The 18,522-nt window shown below is 34.6% G+C and overlaps 1 protein-coding gene across 2 annotated transcripts in view; it reads left to right on the top strand.

The window, feature by feature from the left end:
• The window catches only part of ATG2B (autophagy related 2B), a 46,586-nt gene that overhangs the window by 12,976 nt on the left and 15,088 nt on the right, over positions 1–18,522 (top strand). The window contains exons 8-28 of one of the 2 annotated variants that reach the window (XM_050898489.1): positions 746–924; positions 1,585–1,739; positions 2,475–2,586; positions 2,744–3,005; positions 3,876–4,026; positions 4,574–4,666; positions 4,843–5,031; positions 6,860–7,133; positions 7,723–7,828; positions 8,879–9,071; positions 9,205–9,347; positions 10,513–10,670; positions 10,926–11,098; positions 11,406–11,556; positions 12,424–12,623; positions 13,521–13,601; positions 15,448–15,554; positions 15,820–15,912; positions 16,733–16,803; positions 17,818–17,894; positions 18,130–18,300. In XM_050898489.1, the coding sequence (XP_050754446.1) occupies positions 746–924; positions 1,585–1,739; positions 2,475–2,586; positions 2,744–3,005; positions 3,876–4,026; positions 4,574–4,666; positions 4,843–5,031; positions 6,860–7,133; positions 7,723–7,828; positions 8,879–9,071; positions 9,205–9,347; positions 10,513–10,670; positions 10,926–11,098; positions 11,406–11,556; positions 12,424–12,623; positions 13,521–13,601; positions 15,448–15,554; positions 15,820–15,912; positions 16,733–16,803; positions 17,818–17,894; positions 18,130–18,300 (3,139 nt within the window). Of the gene's footprint in view, positions 1–745; positions 925–1,584; positions 1,740–2,474; positions 2,587–2,743; positions 3,006–3,875; positions 4,027–4,573; positions 4,667–4,842; positions 5,032–6,859; positions 7,134–7,722; positions 7,829–8,878; positions 9,072–9,204; positions 9,348–10,512; positions 10,671–10,925; positions 11,099–11,405; positions 11,557–12,423; positions 12,624–13,520; positions 13,602–15,447; positions 15,555–15,819; positions 15,913–16,732; positions 16,804–17,817; positions 17,895–18,129; positions 18,301–18,522 lie in introns of those variants that run through there. The other variant, XM_050898490.1, reaches the window with a different exon arrangement.

Raw genomic sequence — 18,522 nt, 5'->3', positions numbered from 1 at the left:
AGGGGCTTAGCAGTCTGGTTCCTTCTCTGTCCTATGCTTTAGTGACAGGCACAGAAAACATAGAACAGACAGTAATCGAGTTTGTTTGTCCATATTTGCTAAGTAATTAACAGCAGTGTTTCGACTACTGCAGTAGCAGGATGAGGGTGCTTTGGTTTGCTTCTCCCCCCATCTACCTAATGTAACAACGCTTCTTATTAGGATAACTAGTTAATCTTCTTTTTGAAAAGATTTGTCATGTCCTGGGTAGATGCTTAATATTCTTCTAATGATACTGATATATTTGTTCTGCTGGACTTGTTCATTGTTTTTTAGATAACTGGAAAAGCATTACATATAGTTTCCCATATGTGTCATCGTCAAACCTGAAATTTTAATAATTCCTTCATAGTAAAATCTTTAAGAGATTGTGTCCTTAGTCCCTAAAGCTGACTGAGAAGAGAAATACATGCTGATATTATATGTGAACACATTTGCGTATATGACCTTAAAATATTTTCTTCAGATTTGAAATTAATGAATGCTAGGGAGAGAGTAACCTGTTTTGGACAAATAAAATCTTCAAAACAACAAAATGCATTTATAGACACATCTGATATACAATAGATATATATATGTATACAGATGCATATATATACAACAACAACAACAGTTGGTTAATTTTCAGATTCATTTTTTAATTTTGCTTGGGATACTGGTAAGAAAATTACAGTGGGCTTTCTGTCCTTATTTTGAATTCAGAGAGCCTAAGCAGGATAGAATTGTCAAATAAAGATAGGAAGAACCGGCCAATGCAACAGGAAGATGAGTATCGGATTCAGATGGAGTTGAAACGTTATTTAAGAAAAGAGTCTTTATCTGCAGGAGCATCTTCTGAGCAAAGCTTCTATGAGACAGAGAGTGCCAGAACGCCTTCTAGTCGTGGCAAGTATAAAAGATGATGCAGCATAGCAAATAACCTGTTGTTAAGATTATATAAATTGACTGTTCATCTTTTAATCTTACTAACTTAAAAAAGAACTTTGACATAGAATAATTGTATGCTATTAATTGTACTGTTGAATAAAAAATTACCTAGTTTAGGTATCAAGCTAGACTTGATTCAGTATTTCATTAAAACTTTTCAGTAATCTGTATGTTACTGTGCAACACCGTAAATACACATGCAGTGTAACATCTTTTCAAATGCCTGGTGGAGGAAATTAAATCTAGAATATTAGTTACATTGCCCTGACATTTATATTTTTATTTGAATAATTTTTTGCTGATTATTTTAAATGTGAAAATATGAACTTTGATTTGTCAAGAGTGTATGAATTTATAGAAATTATGCCAACTTGAATATGAAAATGGAACATTTAACAATTTTAGTATTTATTAGGTTTTTTGCCTTTTTTTTAATAATCTCTGTCCATAGACGCTACTAGTCCCAGTGTCAAGAGAACTTGGAACTTCTGTAAATAATATGTTTCGCTGGTTATTCTGTCTAGCAGTTAGATTTCTGAACTTAAGAATACATTTCTGTTAGAGTTTTTTTTTTTTTTTTCATTAGAAAATAACTTTACTATCTATGGTTCTTATTAGAAGAAGAAGTTTTCTTCTCGATGGCTGAAATGGACATGTCTCACAGCCTTTCCTCCCTTCCACCTCTTGGAGACCCTCCAACCATGGATCTAGACTTGTCTTTAACCAGTACATATACAACTACACCAGCAGGATCTCCACTGAGCACTACAGTGGTATAGTATTAACTACATTTAAAATATTTTTGAAATTAACACTTTTGTCTGAAACTGTTGCATAAATATTCTTTTACAATATCAAGAACTAATGCAAAATTCTAGGACAATTGAAAATATTTAGAGCTGATAGTATTCCTTTTCTGCTATGGAAATTGTATTGCGAAGTTTCTTATCTGTTTGGCTACCAAGACAGGAAATGGAATGTATTTGTTTTCAAATGCCTTGAAGCTTATACAGGACGCTTTATGATTTATTTTCTTTTTAATAACTGCATGTTTGCCATCTGGGTTTTCTTTTATATGGACTACACAGGCAATGACAATAAAAAGTACAAAATCATTGTATTACATTATTCCTCAAACAACATAAAAATTATGCTGTTGATATCGCCATCTTTCTCAAATCTTACGTGCCTAACGTGCCTAATTTTGCTTAATGAAAGCCATGGAGAACAGTTGTGCTTTTTACAGAGAAACAGGAAAATATACACTCATGGAGAGAGCAACTTTAGGTTTAAAAATATGTGGGTGTAGACGATCATAGAATTGGAAAGCGTAGCCCAAAGTAAAGCATATCTACGTTGTTTAGTTGAGCACTAATATGCCATGAAATGCCATGCTGTTGATTGTTTATGCATATATTTTCTTTTTGTTCCTTTACCTTGTTATTTACGTTTCATCTAATGTTAACATCTATTTGTCAAATTTAAGATCATACATATCTTTGTTTTAGCTTCAACCAACTTGGGGTGATTTTCTTGATCGTAACAAACAAGAACTACAACCTCCAAGAGGTTCTTCGCTTACAGCCAACATGGTTCACCAGACTTCCTTAAGAAGGACATGTAAGTAAAAATGTTGTTTTGCATTCTGCTCCCTAGATAATTCTGGAAATGAATTGTTATGCAGCAACTTGGTAAAAAGAAATGAAAATCAAAAGAAAGATGATTTTATAAATGTGTTATTGCTGAAAAATTACGTGAACTTAATTTTGTATTTCAGCTATTCCATCCAGATCTGTTTCTGTGGATGAATCCAGACCTGAGCTTCTTTTTAGACTGGCAGTTGGAACTTTCTCAGTGTCTGTACTTCATATTGACCCTTTACCCCCACCTGAAAGTTCACTGAACCTTAACCCATTGACACCAATGGCTCGGGATTTCTTTACCCGAATAGAAAAGATTGAGCCAGTTAAGTTTTCAACAGAAGATTTTCTGTCCTTCCGAGAAGTATTTGCAGAAGCTTGTTCTCATGATCACCTTAGGTATAACTTTGCTTATTAATAAATATAGTTAACAAAAATATATTAAGTAAATTTGAATAAAGTAAGTTTATTTCCATAGGAATTGTGTCAATATTTGAATTGCATTAGACTACTTTGTTAATTTCAAAATAGCCTTGAATTTTGACATCTGTTGTCCAAGACTGTTTTTTTTAAATTAAAAAAAAAAAGTGCATAAACATTAAAATCAACCTAGCTCTTGTCAACAATAAATGAATTAAACTAGGTACAGTTTCTACCACAGAAATCTAGAGAGTCAAGAATCATTAAGTAAATTATTTCTCTAGAAATAGCTGTATTTTACAGGACCATCTTTATTCCAATATAGGGATTTCTGCTTGAAGGAGCTTAGAGTTTTAGTGCAAAATAGTATATCAGTAGGGCTAAAAAGTAAGTGTGAGCAAAATCATAAAGTTAGTGAACAGTCTTTTTTCCAGAAGTTTTTACCATCCCAGTATAGTGTATGAAGTAAAATACTTAAGGGTATATATATCTTTTCTTACCTTATGCATGTAATTTAGATTTCCTGAGGCATTTGACTTTTACATTGTCTATGTAAGGATGTTAGATTCTTAGCTTTATGTGAATTACACCTTAGGTTAGATGTCTAAAGCGTTTTTACAAATTCTCTACACTGACCATTGTTGAATGTGTAACATAAGTGAGCTCCACTGTCTTTGTTGCTCAAGCTATAATCTGTTAGAATTTTTTCTTATTTTTGAAGAAATTGTGGCGGTTTCAATGATTTTTGAAAGGACTGTAGTGATTCTTCTTTACATATTTAAATCTTGACTTTTCATAATTTTTATTGTTTTATGCTACTTTTCATAATTCATAATTTTCATAATTCAGATTTATAGGTGCTGGCATCAAAGTGTCTTATGAACAAAGACAAAGGACTGCCTCTCGAAGTTTTAGTACTGATTTATCCATTGGGGATATGGAGTTCCTGGAATGCCTTTTTTCTACTGACTCTCATTCCATTCAGCCTCACTATACAGAGGTATGTAAAAAATACAGGGAGTTCCATAGAAAAGAAATGTTAATTGTATAACTGAGAATGCTAGATTTTAAAAACGATTGTAATTTTAAATTTTTTAATTTTTTTAAATTTTTTTTTTAATATGCTATGGTTTTAAGATGCAACTTGTATTTTAATTACAAGCTCAAATAGTGAACCAGACTGCTGTCATACCTGACATGAATAGCGTTAAGTACCCAAACTTCGCTAGTTTACTTCTCTTTTAAGTATGCTTAACACAGTTTGGGAATTAGAGTAAATGTTTTCCAAAACCTAACCAATGGAGTTGAGCAATACAAAGGTTTCTTTGGGTGATGATTATTCTTCCAGCTCTTTTAGTGGTCAGAGACATCCAATAAAGTGGCTGAATAAGTGAATTGAGTAAGCGGTTGGGTTGGGGCTCTGTTCGCGGACTTGAACGTAGGGTTACCTACTGTCTGTTTTAGGTAAAATGCCATAAATATCTTTTCCTGTGGCAACTCTTTCCTCCTTATCTATTAAGTATTTTTAACTCTATTTTATTCTAAAGCTGCTGACATTTCATTCTGAAGAAGGAAATGATTCTCATGCTATGCCATGCCTTCAGCTTCATTATAAGCATTCAGATAATAGAGGACCTCAGGTAAGGTGGGAGATTAAAAACACCAAGTTTCTGTATAATAGCCTTTGTCTAATTTTGTTCATTTTAACAGAAAGGTATCTTTCTTGTAAAACAGAGTGTCCTTAACTCTCAGTTATTGTAACGTTTTTCACTATACGGTTTTTAAGGATTTTAGTGCTTTTTCTCTTTCTTTTCAGGGTAGTCAAGGGAGACTCAGTTCTGTTCCACAGAAAGCAGAGTTACAAATAAAGTTAAGTCCAGTGTTTTGTGAGCTGGATATTAGTATTGTAGACAGATTAAATTCCTTACTTCAACCACAGAAACTAACTACAGTGGAGATGATGGCATCTCACATGTATGCTTCTTACAACAAGCACATAAATCTGGTAAGTTAAAAGTGAAATTGATTAGTAAACTTGCTGATTTTTTGCAGGAGGAAGGCAAGATGGCACTAAGCCTGAGATTGCTAATTCTGATTGATTTGTGGTGGTTGGGTTTTTTGTTTTGTTTTTGATGTTCAGATCAGCATGCTTGATAACAGACCTAAATACAATGGTAGCTGCTTCACAAACTGCATAAGTTCTCAGCTTCTTGAAGCAAGCGGAACTGGGCAAAAAAGAGGAATCTTGACTGACTTCTCATCCCTAATCTGTCCCATCATGCTCTCCAGCAGCTGATATAAACTGTTGCTGACAGTTCCACTTCTATATTGAAATCCTTAGGTGTCACAGTCAGCCCAGTTGCCTCTGCTGTGCCTTACCCGCTTTTGGGGTAGGTAGTAGAAAGGACGGAGAACACGTGTCATGGTTTAACCCCAGTCAGCAACTAAGCACCACGCAGCCGCTTCCCCCTTCCCCCTCCCAGTGGGGTGAGGAGGAGGAAAGGAAAAAAAAAAAAAAAAAAAAAACCAAACTCGTGGGTTGAGATAAGAACAGTTTAATAACTAAAGTAAAATATAATACTAACAATAGTAATAATGAAATATAATAATAGTAATGAAAAGGAATATAATAAAAAAAGGAAGGGGGGGGGGGAAACCAGTGACGCACAATGCAATTGCTCACCACCCACTGACCGAAGCCCAGTTAGTTCCTGAGCCGCAATCCGCACCTCCCGGCCAACTCCCCCCAGTTTATATACTGGGCATGACATTCTGTGGTATGGAATATCCCTTTGGCTAGTTTGGGTCAGCTGCCCTGGCTGTGCTCCCTCCCAGCTTCTTGCACACCTGCTTGCTGGCAGAGCATGGGAAACTGAAAAGTCCTTGGCTTAAGATAAGTGCTACTTAGCAACAACTAAAACATCAGCGTGTTATCAACATTATTCTCACACTAAATCCAAAACACAGCACTGTACTAGCTACTAAAAAGAAAGTTAACTCTCTCCCAGCTGAAACCAGGACAACATGCATTGCGTTCTGGTGATCGAGGACCAACAGAAGTTGGAGCTTCTTTGTCTTGGTTCAGGTTGTCAGTAGGATTTAAGTGTTAGTATATTTAGCACAATAACACTAAACTTGAAGGCTTTCCTTGAAATGCACGAGGAAGGATTAATGCAATTAACTGATTCTACACAGCAACAAATACCTTCATGTAATTTTATTGCTGCATTGATTGATTACAGAAAAATTAGTCTTCAAAACTTATTTAAGAGAATCCTCACGTAAAAAAAATTTGTAAAACATCAATAATTTCTATCAATAGGGTTATGTCTTGAAAGTTTGATTCTTTTCAATGGTGGTCAGCAATGAGCTACGCTCAGGGAGGTTTTGAATGACACATCAGTGACAGGAGCTGGAAGCCATGACTTACTGAAAGGGGCAAATATGCGTGATAGTAGTTCAAGGCTTCTCAACAATAGCATTTAAAAAAAAAAAAAAATCTGTGAGACATGATATTTCCTAACTGCAGCTGAGTATTGTTTGGTAGTCTTGCTCTCCAATTTAAGAGAAAAAAATACGAAGATAGCCATTTTTTGAAAGACTGCTAACCTCTGCAAATACTTGACTTGTAACTAAGTAGAATGTTAACACTAATAACAGAAGAATATCCTAAGAGTAATAATAATTGGTCCTAATATGTGTGTGTTGTGTGATATATGAAAAATTAGTCTTTTTCATTTTTAGATATTACATCATCAAAAGCTTTCTCCATAGTCATTTTTAGTGCTATTTACTCTAATTTAGGTGTTTTTTCCTTTTACTTTGTTTTTTAGCATAAAGCATTTACTGAAGTTTTTCTGGATGATTCACATACTCCTGCCAACTGTAGAGTTTCAGTTCAAGTCACTGCCCCAGCATTAAATCTCTCTGTTCGCTTCCCAATACCTGACCTACGGTCAGATCAGGAAAGAGGACCATGGTTTAAGAAATCACTTCAGAAGGAGATTCTTCATCTTGAATTTACAGATATGGAATTTAAAACTGAGTTTATAGGAGGGTCAACTCCAGAACAAGTTAAATTAGAACTTACTTTTAAAGAGCTAACTGGTAAGAATAACAGTATTTCTGTTATTTTCTGCTACATTGTTATACCAGTTTGTTTCAATTTAGGGTATCTCTGGGATCTCTATCATGGTGTTAGGGTAAGTTTTGTAGATTTGTAGGGGGATACCACAGCTCTGCAAATTAGGAGTCTCAAGTCTAGTCTGGAAATGAAGTGAATGATGTCCTAAATAACTGTCATTGAGAAAACTTTAATACTTTTATGCCTCTAATATCTTTCAAAGTAATAAATCTGTGAGACTGGTTTATGTTTGCAACCTTCTCTGCTGATTTGTCATTCTGTGCACTTTTCAAGGATGTGACATAATGTAGTGATGCTATAAATGTAAATGCAGATATCTATGCATTAGAAGCATCTGGTTTTCTAACTGCTGCTAGCTAGAAGATAATGTGAAATAATTTTTGTTTCTAAAAATTGATACTTAATTTTTGGAGGAAAAGATGACAAAATTTGCATAAGTACCTTAGTAATAGCATTGACAAGTTAGCCCGTTGGACTCCAACCTGAGGAGTGGGCAACTTGAAGTTAGCAGTTATCATTCTTGTGTTAATTTTTTAAAAATCTTCTATTCAGGTTCATTTGAAGAAGATAATGCAGAAGCACCAATAAAATTTTTTCAAGTGTCTGGTGGCATAGATGGAGATATAACATCATCATCAGACAATTTTGACTGGCCTCGGTAAAATAATGTTTTATTTTTTTAATGCGGGTTGTTTGGATTTTTATGAAGCACTGTTATTTTTCTAATTTTAATGCAGACTGCCTGTGTGGTAAATGCTTTAAAATAATTTGCAAAGAAAGAACATGTAGCTATTGAAAAGAACCCAAGAATTTATAAAAAAAAACCCAAAACTTCTACATTTATAATAATGCAAGATGGTTTTGATGTATAATGTTTTCTGCGTAGACTTGAGTAAATTTCAGTGGAAGTCAGGTGAATGATTAGAGACTTGACACTTTATCCCGTTTTTGGTTTTTTTGTCACTTTACCTTTTCTCCTACTTTTACATTCAAGACTGAATACCAAACAAAAAAAAAACCACCTCAAAATATTAATATAGGCTGGTATAAAGCTGTAACAACAGTAAGGATAATTATATTGTGACTGAATTATTGCAGCTTGTATCACATGTAAGGCAATACAGTACTTCAGAGTTACTGATCAGAAGGACCTAACAGCTGTAGCATGTAATAAAATGTTTAAAGAGGCAATTTTAGATTTGCCGCAGAATTTGCCACATAACGTTTTTTGCCACAAAATTTAGCGGCTTTCTGACAGCATGTTTGTATGGACATTTTTTCAGCATGGTTTTCTTTTATAAAGGTACAAATAAATTTTTCTGTAACAGTTTGTATATGTAATACACTACATCATGTAGCAGAGCATTTTTTAATAGCTATTGATGGTCTACTGATACAAGCATTATTTTGGGAGAGTGCTAGGTTTTTCTTAGGTAACCTAATGGTCACCTGATGGAGTTGAAAAAAGCCTGATCGTTCTTTTTCCGTGTCCCTTTGTGCCTATAAGTTTGGTGTTTTTTTCTTAATAGTATTACTTTGTCTAATAAAATACATTATTGTCTAATAAAAAAATCCCTGGTCTTTGAGCTATTTAATCTATGTATATTTAATGGCTAGCTAGTAGAGCTAGGGGACATGTGACTGTGCATCAGTATAAAAATTCTCAGCGTCTCTAATGGCTTATTCTGCATAACTTCTCCAATGTCAGGATTGTATTGAAAATAAACCCTCTGGCTGTGCACTCTATTCTGGAAAGGATAGCAGCTGAGGAGGAAGAAGGTGATAATAACTTTCAAGAGGAAGAAGAAGGAGGGTCTCATTCTTTGAAGGATGTCTGTGATATTAGACGACCAGAGCCTTCTCCTTTTTCTTCTCGTAGGGTCATGTTTGAAAATGAAGAGGTACTATAAAATTTTGTTATTGCTTTGTGCTTATGGTAGACAAAATTAATATATTCTCACTACTTTATATGCATCTTCTGGCTTCCAGTTTTGTTTTTTTTACTTGAGAGTTTTTTTTCCTTTTTTCTTTCAGATGGTGATGCCAGGCGATGTAGTTGAAATGACTGAGTTTCAGGATAAAACAATTAGCAATTCTCATTATGTACTGGAACTCATGTTACCAAACATTCACTTAACGTTACCAAACAAAAGCTTTTATGAAAAACTTTACAATAGGCAAGTATGATAATTGTTTTGCTTGGTTATCATGACCTGTACTTTTAGCTCTGTATTCATTGTTGATAAAAGCAATTGAATGAGCAGCTATAGCAGGAATTCATTTGTATAGTTTTCTAAAACCATAAAATGCTATGTAAATATTCTTCCAAGTTGACATCAGAGATGCCACTGTGTCATATATCTGATTGGTGCCATAGCAGCCAGCTGCTAAAAAGTTTTTGGCAGATTTTGTGAGCAAAGGGTAAGGTTAAATAGTCTTTTGCTTTCAGTGAATACTTTGTTAAGATCTCTCTTTGCAATGTTTAATTTTGCTCTAATCTTTCTGAATTCTCCTTTATAAATAGATCATTGTACTTCAAAATCTGTTGCATTCAATTTTATTCCTTCCTTTCTATTCAGTGATTCTCCATCTAAAAATTAAGAGTCTACAAGGCAGACGGGGGAAAAACCTGAACAACCTAGTTTAAGCCTTACAAAGGCTTATGAAAATGTAGAGAAAGTGAACCCAACTTACAGATAGGTGTTCAGCATTTATTTCTGTTAGTTTTCTGTCTGAAAAACAAAGAAATACAACTAGATTAAACCAATTAAAAAATAGGTATTATGCTACACAGTAGCTACATAGAGAGGTGCTGATCTATTTTTGCCTCTGATAGGCATTACTTTACTTCCAAAGCATTTTTTCACTTCCAAAGTGGCAAAGCTAAACCTTTCATTGAATATTCTGTTGGTCTACTTCTGTACTGAATGTCACATATATCTTTACCTTGACAGACACAGACTCACTTGAAATCAAAAGAACTAACGTTTCCTGCAACTTTGCTTGAAAATTGATGTGATCAAAATAGGGTTTTGTCACCCCCCCCTCCAACCTACTAAGCTAATATACACCTACTAATAGAGACTTTTGTGTCACTATCAAATGTTAGACTTTCACATATGCGTACCATAATGACAGGGAAAAAAGTTACTTTCATTATTTATTGCTTTTACTCATGAATACATTATTCTTTCTTGTGCTCTTGAACTTTTTCCTCTTCCTTGTTTATGAAACCTGAAATCTGTTCTGTGAAGTCTGCAAAAGAAATATTGCTTGACTGACCTTACATTAAGTGGGAATATAGTCATATATTTTGTATAATGATAATGTATTTCTTCCTAGGATCAGCAATGATTTATTGTTGTGGGAACCCACAGCTCCATCTCCTGTAGAAACATTTGAAAACCTTTCTTACGGTGTTGGACTATCTGTGGCTAGCCAGCTCATCAACACTTTCAGTAAAGACAGCTTTAGTCAATTTAAATCTGCAGTTCATTATGGTAATACACTTAATAAATCATCTAGAACTATAGTAATTCAAAAGCATAATTGGCTGAAGTGATTAGGATGATAGTGGAAAGAATTTGTAAACTTATAAGAAAGGATTTACTTAAACCAAGAAGAAAAAACGTAGATTACTGTTTAATTAAGTAAAATACGTGTGAAATTGAATCGCATTACTGATGGAAAAGCAATGAGTTATTGGCATATGTGTACTAGCTAGATAGTTAGTTGTTTTTCATTTTATGTATTAGATGACGAGAGTGGATCTGAGGAAGAAACACTACAGTATTATTCCACTGTTGATCCAAACTATCGTTCACGCAGAAGGAAAAAGCTTGACTCTCAGAATAAGAACTCGCAAAGCTTTCTGTCTGTTCTGCTAAACGTGACACATGGACTAGTGTCAATATTCACAGACGTAAAGGTGAGACACTGGGGCTGGAAAAAGTTCTGTTGTTTTGACCGTGGGATCCCCTTCATGCTGTACATACTGTTTTTGGAAGGAACAAGTGTTTATAACAGTAATTCTGTAATCTTTATACTATTGTACTGCAACTAGACAATAATGCAACACAATATTTTAGCAATTCTGTTTGCTTTATAGGACAATAACTAAATGCAAGCAGGAAAATATGTATTGGTAGCAAGTGTTATGTTAGTTTAGACTGTGTAACTGCAGCAAACTCAGCAAGCAATCATTTTATCTATAAATATTTCTATTCTTCCTTCAGCAGGATAATGGAAATACACTGGAAGGAAAATATGGCGAATTCTGGTTTGAGTTCAACAGTGGTTCACTTTTCAGTGTGACTAAATATGAAGGCTTTGAAGACAGACACTATGTTTGTCTCCATTCTAGCAGCCTCAATTTATATCATCAAGGTAGGGGTGGGATTGAGGTGGCTTTGGGACTAAATTTGAAATGAGATAAGCTTGAAATTTTTCAGGAGAAATGCTGTCTTCTTTTTTTTTTTCCTTTGATAGTGTATCATTTGGCACAATAGATTAATCCTCCTAAATGCTACAGTAATACAACTTCATGATAACTGTATTTACTTAGTTACAGTTTAGCCCAAACTTTCCTTGGCAACTGCTGGTCTTTTAATGTTATTGTGGTCCTCTGGCAAATACCCTGTACAGTCTGTTCTTTATTATGAGAGTACACACTTCCTACGTGGTATTGGTTATTTAATTTTAAAAGGTACAGGTTACCAGTGGCTGCTGTATCTTTCCTGGGTAGCTAATTGTAGTCAGCAGGTGAAGAATTTTAAGTTGACTATGTAGTTTGTATGGCTGGTAACCCTCATGTAGTTAAGCCTTTTAAGGTTTTCCCCTCAAATGTCTCTGAATCAGTGGTAGAGAAGTTAATGGATTTTCAGTGCAAGGCTTAATTATTGTGTGTTTAGAGGTTAACTTGGCACCATCTCATAAAATGAAAGGGAGACACATATTCCTATCTCTCCATGTAACCCATAGGAGATTTCTGTCCTTTATTTCAACTTTGCCATTTTGTTGGGCAAATAAAAATATAAACCCTATATTCACATTTGAATATTTTAGCTAGAACCATGGTTTTAAATATTGGATCAGCTGTAACCTCCCCTTCACAATTTTTGGTTGTCAATGTGCATGACTAACTTTGGTAATTAAAACAATTTTAAAAGCATTAAGCATAAAAAGGATTTTCCTTAACTCTTCATCAGTAACAGGTTTGAAGACGAGGTAACTCATTCTAAAATCTCTTTGCAGGTATGGTAGATGGGGTCATCCCTTCCGCTGAAGTACGACTGCCCAGCACAATACGTCCCCATTGGTTAGAACCTACTATTTGTTTTTCTGAAGAAGATGGTCTTAGTAGGACTACTTCAGATGGTGTAGGAGTAGATTGTCCAAGTATGCTGACCGTTGCAGTCAAAATCCAATCAGATAAAATAGAGAGCAATACAAAGGTTTGTGTTTTTAAATTTGTGCTTTTATAAATTATTTGAATTGTCTCGGTTTATATGGAAGCATCTAGATGTGGGGTTACAAGGGTTATAGGTGAAGAAACCCTATAATTCTGAGCCATTCATCCTCAAACTATTATTTTCTGTTAGAATCTTTTGGGTGGATTGTAAAATTTAAGTATCAGCATAATTTACTAATTCTTCCAATGCTTCACTTTGCTGATCACACAATATTTCTTTACTGAATGTATTTCTTGGCCAGTTGACCTTTTTCTTGTTTTTCTTTTGTTGAATTTTAATCTGGTGCCACACCAGGCAAGAACAAACATAGAGTTAAAAGCTTTCTGCTTAGTTTACTAGCAGTGTCATCTAATAGGCAGTCTTTGCTTACCTATTTGGAGTGGCACTGGTAAATGAGTGGTGTGTCTGGCTCTGACAGTAGCAGTTGTTAGCATGGCTAAAAGATGACCTCTTAGCTGGCATAGTGGTGACAAACAGGTTGGTAGTTATCTAGAGAAGAAGGAATCTGCAGACCAGCACAATGTCATGGGGCTCAATTGACTCAGATTTGAACAGCATAAGAACGAACTACATTGAGTTGGTACTCCTGGTAATTCCTGGTGTATCGCAGAATGGATTAACAGGTAGCTTGCCTTCCTATCACCACCACAAAATTGTAATTTCTAAACTATCCTGTTGCAAAAAGTATTAGACTGTATTAGCCAGGGTTTCTGTATTAGGAAGCAAGGTTTTTTGAATGTTTAATCCTGGCCCAATCCTTCCTTTATTTCTAGACACTTGGAGATTCCAGGAGCAGAAGGATGGCTGTGTTTCATAATCTACATGTCAAATAGTTACATGTATTTCATGTAAACTAACTCGTGCAACTTTCTTGTGCAGGAATTTCTAGTTGCTGTTGGACTAAGAGGAGCCACACTTCAGCACAGAGTACTGCCTTCAGGTTTAAGCTGGCATGAACAGGTCAGGTTGCTACAGTTTTCTCGACTACATCTTCAGTTTCAGGCTCGTTGCTTTAACATCTGCTTTAAGTGTCAAACTAAACCTCGATGGAGAATCTTTGTGTTAGGCTGTGTCTTATTATCTTACTTTGCTCTTGAAAGCGTTATTCTTTGCTTAGTTTCTTGTCTCTCTTTGAGACCATTGACAGACTGTAGTCTTGCTCATAAATTCTTACTGGTGTATTCATTTGCTACAGTTCCTCTCATCATCCTAAATCTCTGTCCACAACATGTCAGGGAGGTTCTGGGGTTTTTGGGGGTCTTTTGTTGTGTTGTTTGGTTTGGTTTGTGTTGTTTGGTTTGGTTTGTGTTGTTTGGTTTGGTTTGTGTTGTTTGGTTTGGTTTGTGTTGTTTGGTTTGGTTTGTGTTGTTTGGTTTGGTTTGTGTTGTTTGGTTTCGTTTTTTAAGTTCAGATGGAAAATCTCAGTAGTCCAACACTATCCAAGTACTTAGATAATCCTTGACATAAAAAACCACCCTCAAAACAAACAAACGCACTACTTGCAGCATTGAAAGCATTTCTGTATTTTTCCCTTCTGCTCACTTCATTCCTCAAGTCCTGTTTCTCCCATGTGTTTTTCCTGTTTTACATTGTTTGAATAGCAGTAATGGAGAAGACGACTTTGGGGAAGTAGTAAGCAGCAGTTTACATAAACGCTTGTAATGCAAACTTCTGAATTAGAAGGGTTGTACTGATATGTGTGGATGCAGAGGTATGGTATAGCAGACAGGGCTAGAGACCCTTGATTTGGAAGCTGTGTGTAAACATGCATGAGCTAGGACATGCCATTATCACAGTAGCAGTATAGTTGCATGTACTTGCTTGTACTTGCACCATACTGGATTACAGATAGTAAACCCTCACATTCAAGCTTATCCTGCTTATCCTCCGGTATGTATGGTATGCTTATTTTTACATGCATTTTTATTGCATAACTGCATGGAGCTGAACTTAGTGCTTTGGACTCTGCTGTGTCATTACTTTCTTCTCAGCATGGTATTCCTATGGGTTCATATAGCCTGCTTTACACTGTGTTGCTTATTTGCTCTGTGAATTTTTGCTCAGTTAACGTTGCCTGTAATGCACTTGGGAATCTTTTTTGGAGACGGAGGAGGGAAATAAAAAATTGGCCAAAGAGGTAGGTAGAGGAAATGATCAAAAGGCTAGCAGTGTTGGTATGCCAAAGGCTTGGAATAATTTAAGAACAACTTCTATAGTGTAACAGATTTGAGAGAGAACTATGACAGATCTTAAAGAGGAGGATAGGAGTTTATTTTATGCAGTAACACATGAAAAAGCAGTATATACAATGCATGTGCACATTTTTCTGATTCTGAGCGTATTTCCTGCCCCACCCAAAGAAAAAGAAAGATAACTTGAAGATAACTTTAACAATATACGTTATTACAAGAAAAGTTGGCTTTTCAGATAAAGACAACAAAGAAAATACTAACACTACAATAACTGCAAAGAAAGATGAATGAGACTGTATTTGGGAAATGCTTTAAAAATGGACTGTGAGGTGTTGTACAAGGAGCCACTTAGGTGTCTGTGGATTGGTCTTTTCCATACCTTTGAGGCTGCAGTTTGAATGTTGTATTTTTTGCCCTGTTTACATTCCATGCTTTTCTGTATTCAGGTCCTTGGTAAGCACCTTTAAATATCTGAGATTGTTCACTCCCTTTTCCTTCTACTAATCAAACATTTTATTGTCATACCTGTTACAGATTTTCTCTTTTCTAATGCGTAATTGTTTATTAATTTAACAGATATTGAAGTATTATAATAATTTGTTTGTGATCTTTAGATTTTATATTTTTTGAATATTTCTGATGAGCCTGTTCTGGGATATAATCCTCCAGCTACAATTACAACTTTTCACGTACATCTGTGGAGTTGTGCTCTTGATTACAGGTAAGTAAAATGCAACTCTATGTCACTTGGTGGCACTGCAGCTATATATTTATTCTTTAGGAACGTTCGAGTTTGCATATTGTAAAGAATATTTATTTAGGCTTGTTTGGAAAAAGTACTTAACAGAAATCCCTTAAACTGTAAGCAATTTAAAGTAGGATAAGCGCTTGCCTGGGAAGATCTAGTTAGGTAATCTATAAGACTTTGATTGAACTTCTAAGTAGGTACAGAGTATTAATTTTTTTTTTTTCCTATTTGTTGTTAGGCCCTTGTTTTTGCCAGTCAGATCTCTACTTACTGTTGAAACTTTCAGCATTTCCAGCAGTGTTGCAGTAGATAAATCCTCTTCTACTCTCAGGTATAACTTAAGTGATTGTGAAACATGGAAGCTCCTGTAAAGCTTATAATGCCTGTCTGCTTTTTTGACCTAGGAAGCATTCGTGTTGTGTAAATGATCACACTGGTTTGCATCTTTTGAAATATACTTTGCTCATGTGTAATCCTTCTGTTTTATTAGGTTAAACTTTTTTTTTTTGGTTGGCTTGCTTTCTTTAACAACTAGCAATTTTGCAATTTTTGATACGGTTGAAAGTTGTCCTGAAATGAAATTGTGTCTATTTTGTTAATTAGTAGCACCTTAAGATTTCTTAAAGATTTGTTATTTGGAGACAGTATATTAATTAAGGAAATATTTAGTGATTACTGAACATCTCGGTAACTTTTTAATAATTTTTCTTGCAACTTTAGTTGAATATTCATTGTGTTATACCTGTTCTGATGTGAAACATCTGCCAAGTTGCTTGTTTCTATTGATAAAAGCTTACAAATGACCTTTGAAACAAATGTGTCTGTTACTTCATTAAAAAGAAAAAAAGGCAGAAAAGGAAATAAGAAGTGTTAATTCTGTATGCCAAAAGCATTACTTTTTATTCTAGAAAGGATCAAATATATAAATTGAAATGCAAATAAAATATAATTAGCGTTGGCAAAAAATATCTTGCAGTGGTTAATTACCAATGGATTTGGAAATTAAGAAAGGTTAAAGTGAAGAGTTTGGATTTAAGATATGCTAGATGTATTTGGTTTTAAATGTTTTTTCTATACTAATTTCTTTTGTCTGGTGAATTGCACAGCATTTCTCTAGCATGTTTATTTAATCTTTTTTTTTTATCTTTTAGGATAATTTTAGATGAAGCTGCTTTACATCTGTCCGACAAGTGCAATACTGTTATGGTGAACCTCCATAGAGGTAAGGATGTCTTAGATGTGACTAATGAATTGCAGAGCCTAAAGAAACAAAATTACAGACATATTCAGCATGTATAAAGGTTATTGAAGAAGAGGTATGAGGAGATAAGGAGCAGCAAGTTGAATATGAGTGAATAATACAGTGTTGATGAAAATCTGAGTGCTCTAGTTTGCATTTGTGGATGCAGAGGTATGTCAGAGAACAGCAACTTGCAAGTCCTTCATTTTCTTGTTACACTTCCATAATGGGTATTTGAAAAAAGCGTATTTTTAAAAATCTGGAGTTGGCACAGAAAGAAATCTTCATAGAAGAGAGATCACATTTTATGAGATATATATTCTAAATAGTTGAACTTGAAAGGTGTTATATGGCCCAGAGTTCTAGGTTCTGAAAAGAATGATACCAACTGGTTTGCTCTCATTCATATAGTAACAGCCTTTAAGGACTGAGGAACTTGAATCAATATTTAACAAATGAATTGGAGAAATAATGAAACCCTGTGCCCACAAATGTGTGTATTTAGCTTAGGTAAGAGATCTCTAGTGAAGGACAGAGCAAAGATATGCCTGTTTTCTTTAAACAAGAATGAGGGGAAATAAGTTATTCTTGGTACTGAAAGATTAGTACAATGTGAAAACGTCTTCTCTCTCACTTCAGCTAAAAACCTGCTAGGATGCTTAGTCACCCAACTTCTGTGTGCCTCTGTTTCTCTAACTCACACAGATGGGATGAGGATAAATATCTTAAAAGATTACCCTGCACACAGATGGTGGCAGTGGGAGTGATATATCGGATTGAAAAGATTTGAGTTCTTGATTTGAGTAGCTGAAACTTGAACTCTGAGAGTAATCCTCATAAAAGAAGGAAATGCAGAGATAAAGAAGGTTTTGATAAAAAAGATCCCTTTTTATGCTCATGCTATTTCTAATGCTTTGATAACCAAAAATACATAGTAAGGAAGATGTTTGTTATTAAGTCTTAATCTTTTTTTTTTAATTACTCATTGTCTTTCAGATTATGTTCGTGTTATGGATATGGGACTGCTGGAACTAACCATTACAGCAGTAAAATCTGATTCTGATGGTGAAAGAGTAAGCATTTAATCACAAATAACATGTAAAATCTCCATGACAGATTGTGATTTGAAAATTATTTTATTATACTTAGAATCCAGGAAGGTGTTTCAGTTTACGTGTACTATTTTTTTTAAGTCTTTTTTGACTAGTTAAATAAATTAATTTAAAAACAACTGTGTCTAGATGCTAGTTTTATGGAACCTTAGGTTGATTTGAAGTGTATTCTTATCTTTTTATTGTTGCTATCTAGACTAAACCACGTTTTGAGCTGCACTGTTCCAGTGATGTAATCCATATTCGTACCTGCTCTGATTCATGTGCTGCACTAATGAATCTCATACAATATATTGCAAGTTATGGTGATTTACATCCACCCGCTAAGACAGAGATTAAACGTGGAGTTAGCAAGCCAAAAATGAAGGTATAAAATGGCAAAATAATACCAACTTAACTTTACGCTTCCTGGTAATATGTTTTAATTTCGATATCCCCATTCTGTTTCCAAAGAATATGAGATTTCCTGCAAAGAAATTAACAGATTGCATCTAACTTAAAATATACTTGACAGTAAAATAGTGCCTTTTTTTTTTCCTGCTGCTTAATATTTTAAAATATTCTGTGCTGTTTACCTATTGTACTTTAT

Source organism: Gymnogyps californianus, chromosome 5 (genome assembly GCF_018139145.2).
Source record: "Gymnogyps californianus isolate 813 chromosome 5, ASM1813914v2, whole genome shotgun sequence".
NCBI lineage: Eukaryota > Metazoa > Chordata > Aves > Accipitriformes > Cathartidae > Gymnogyps > Gymnogyps californianus.
Note: the sequence above shows the minus strand (reverse complement) of the source record. Positions and strands in the feature narration are given on the sequence as shown.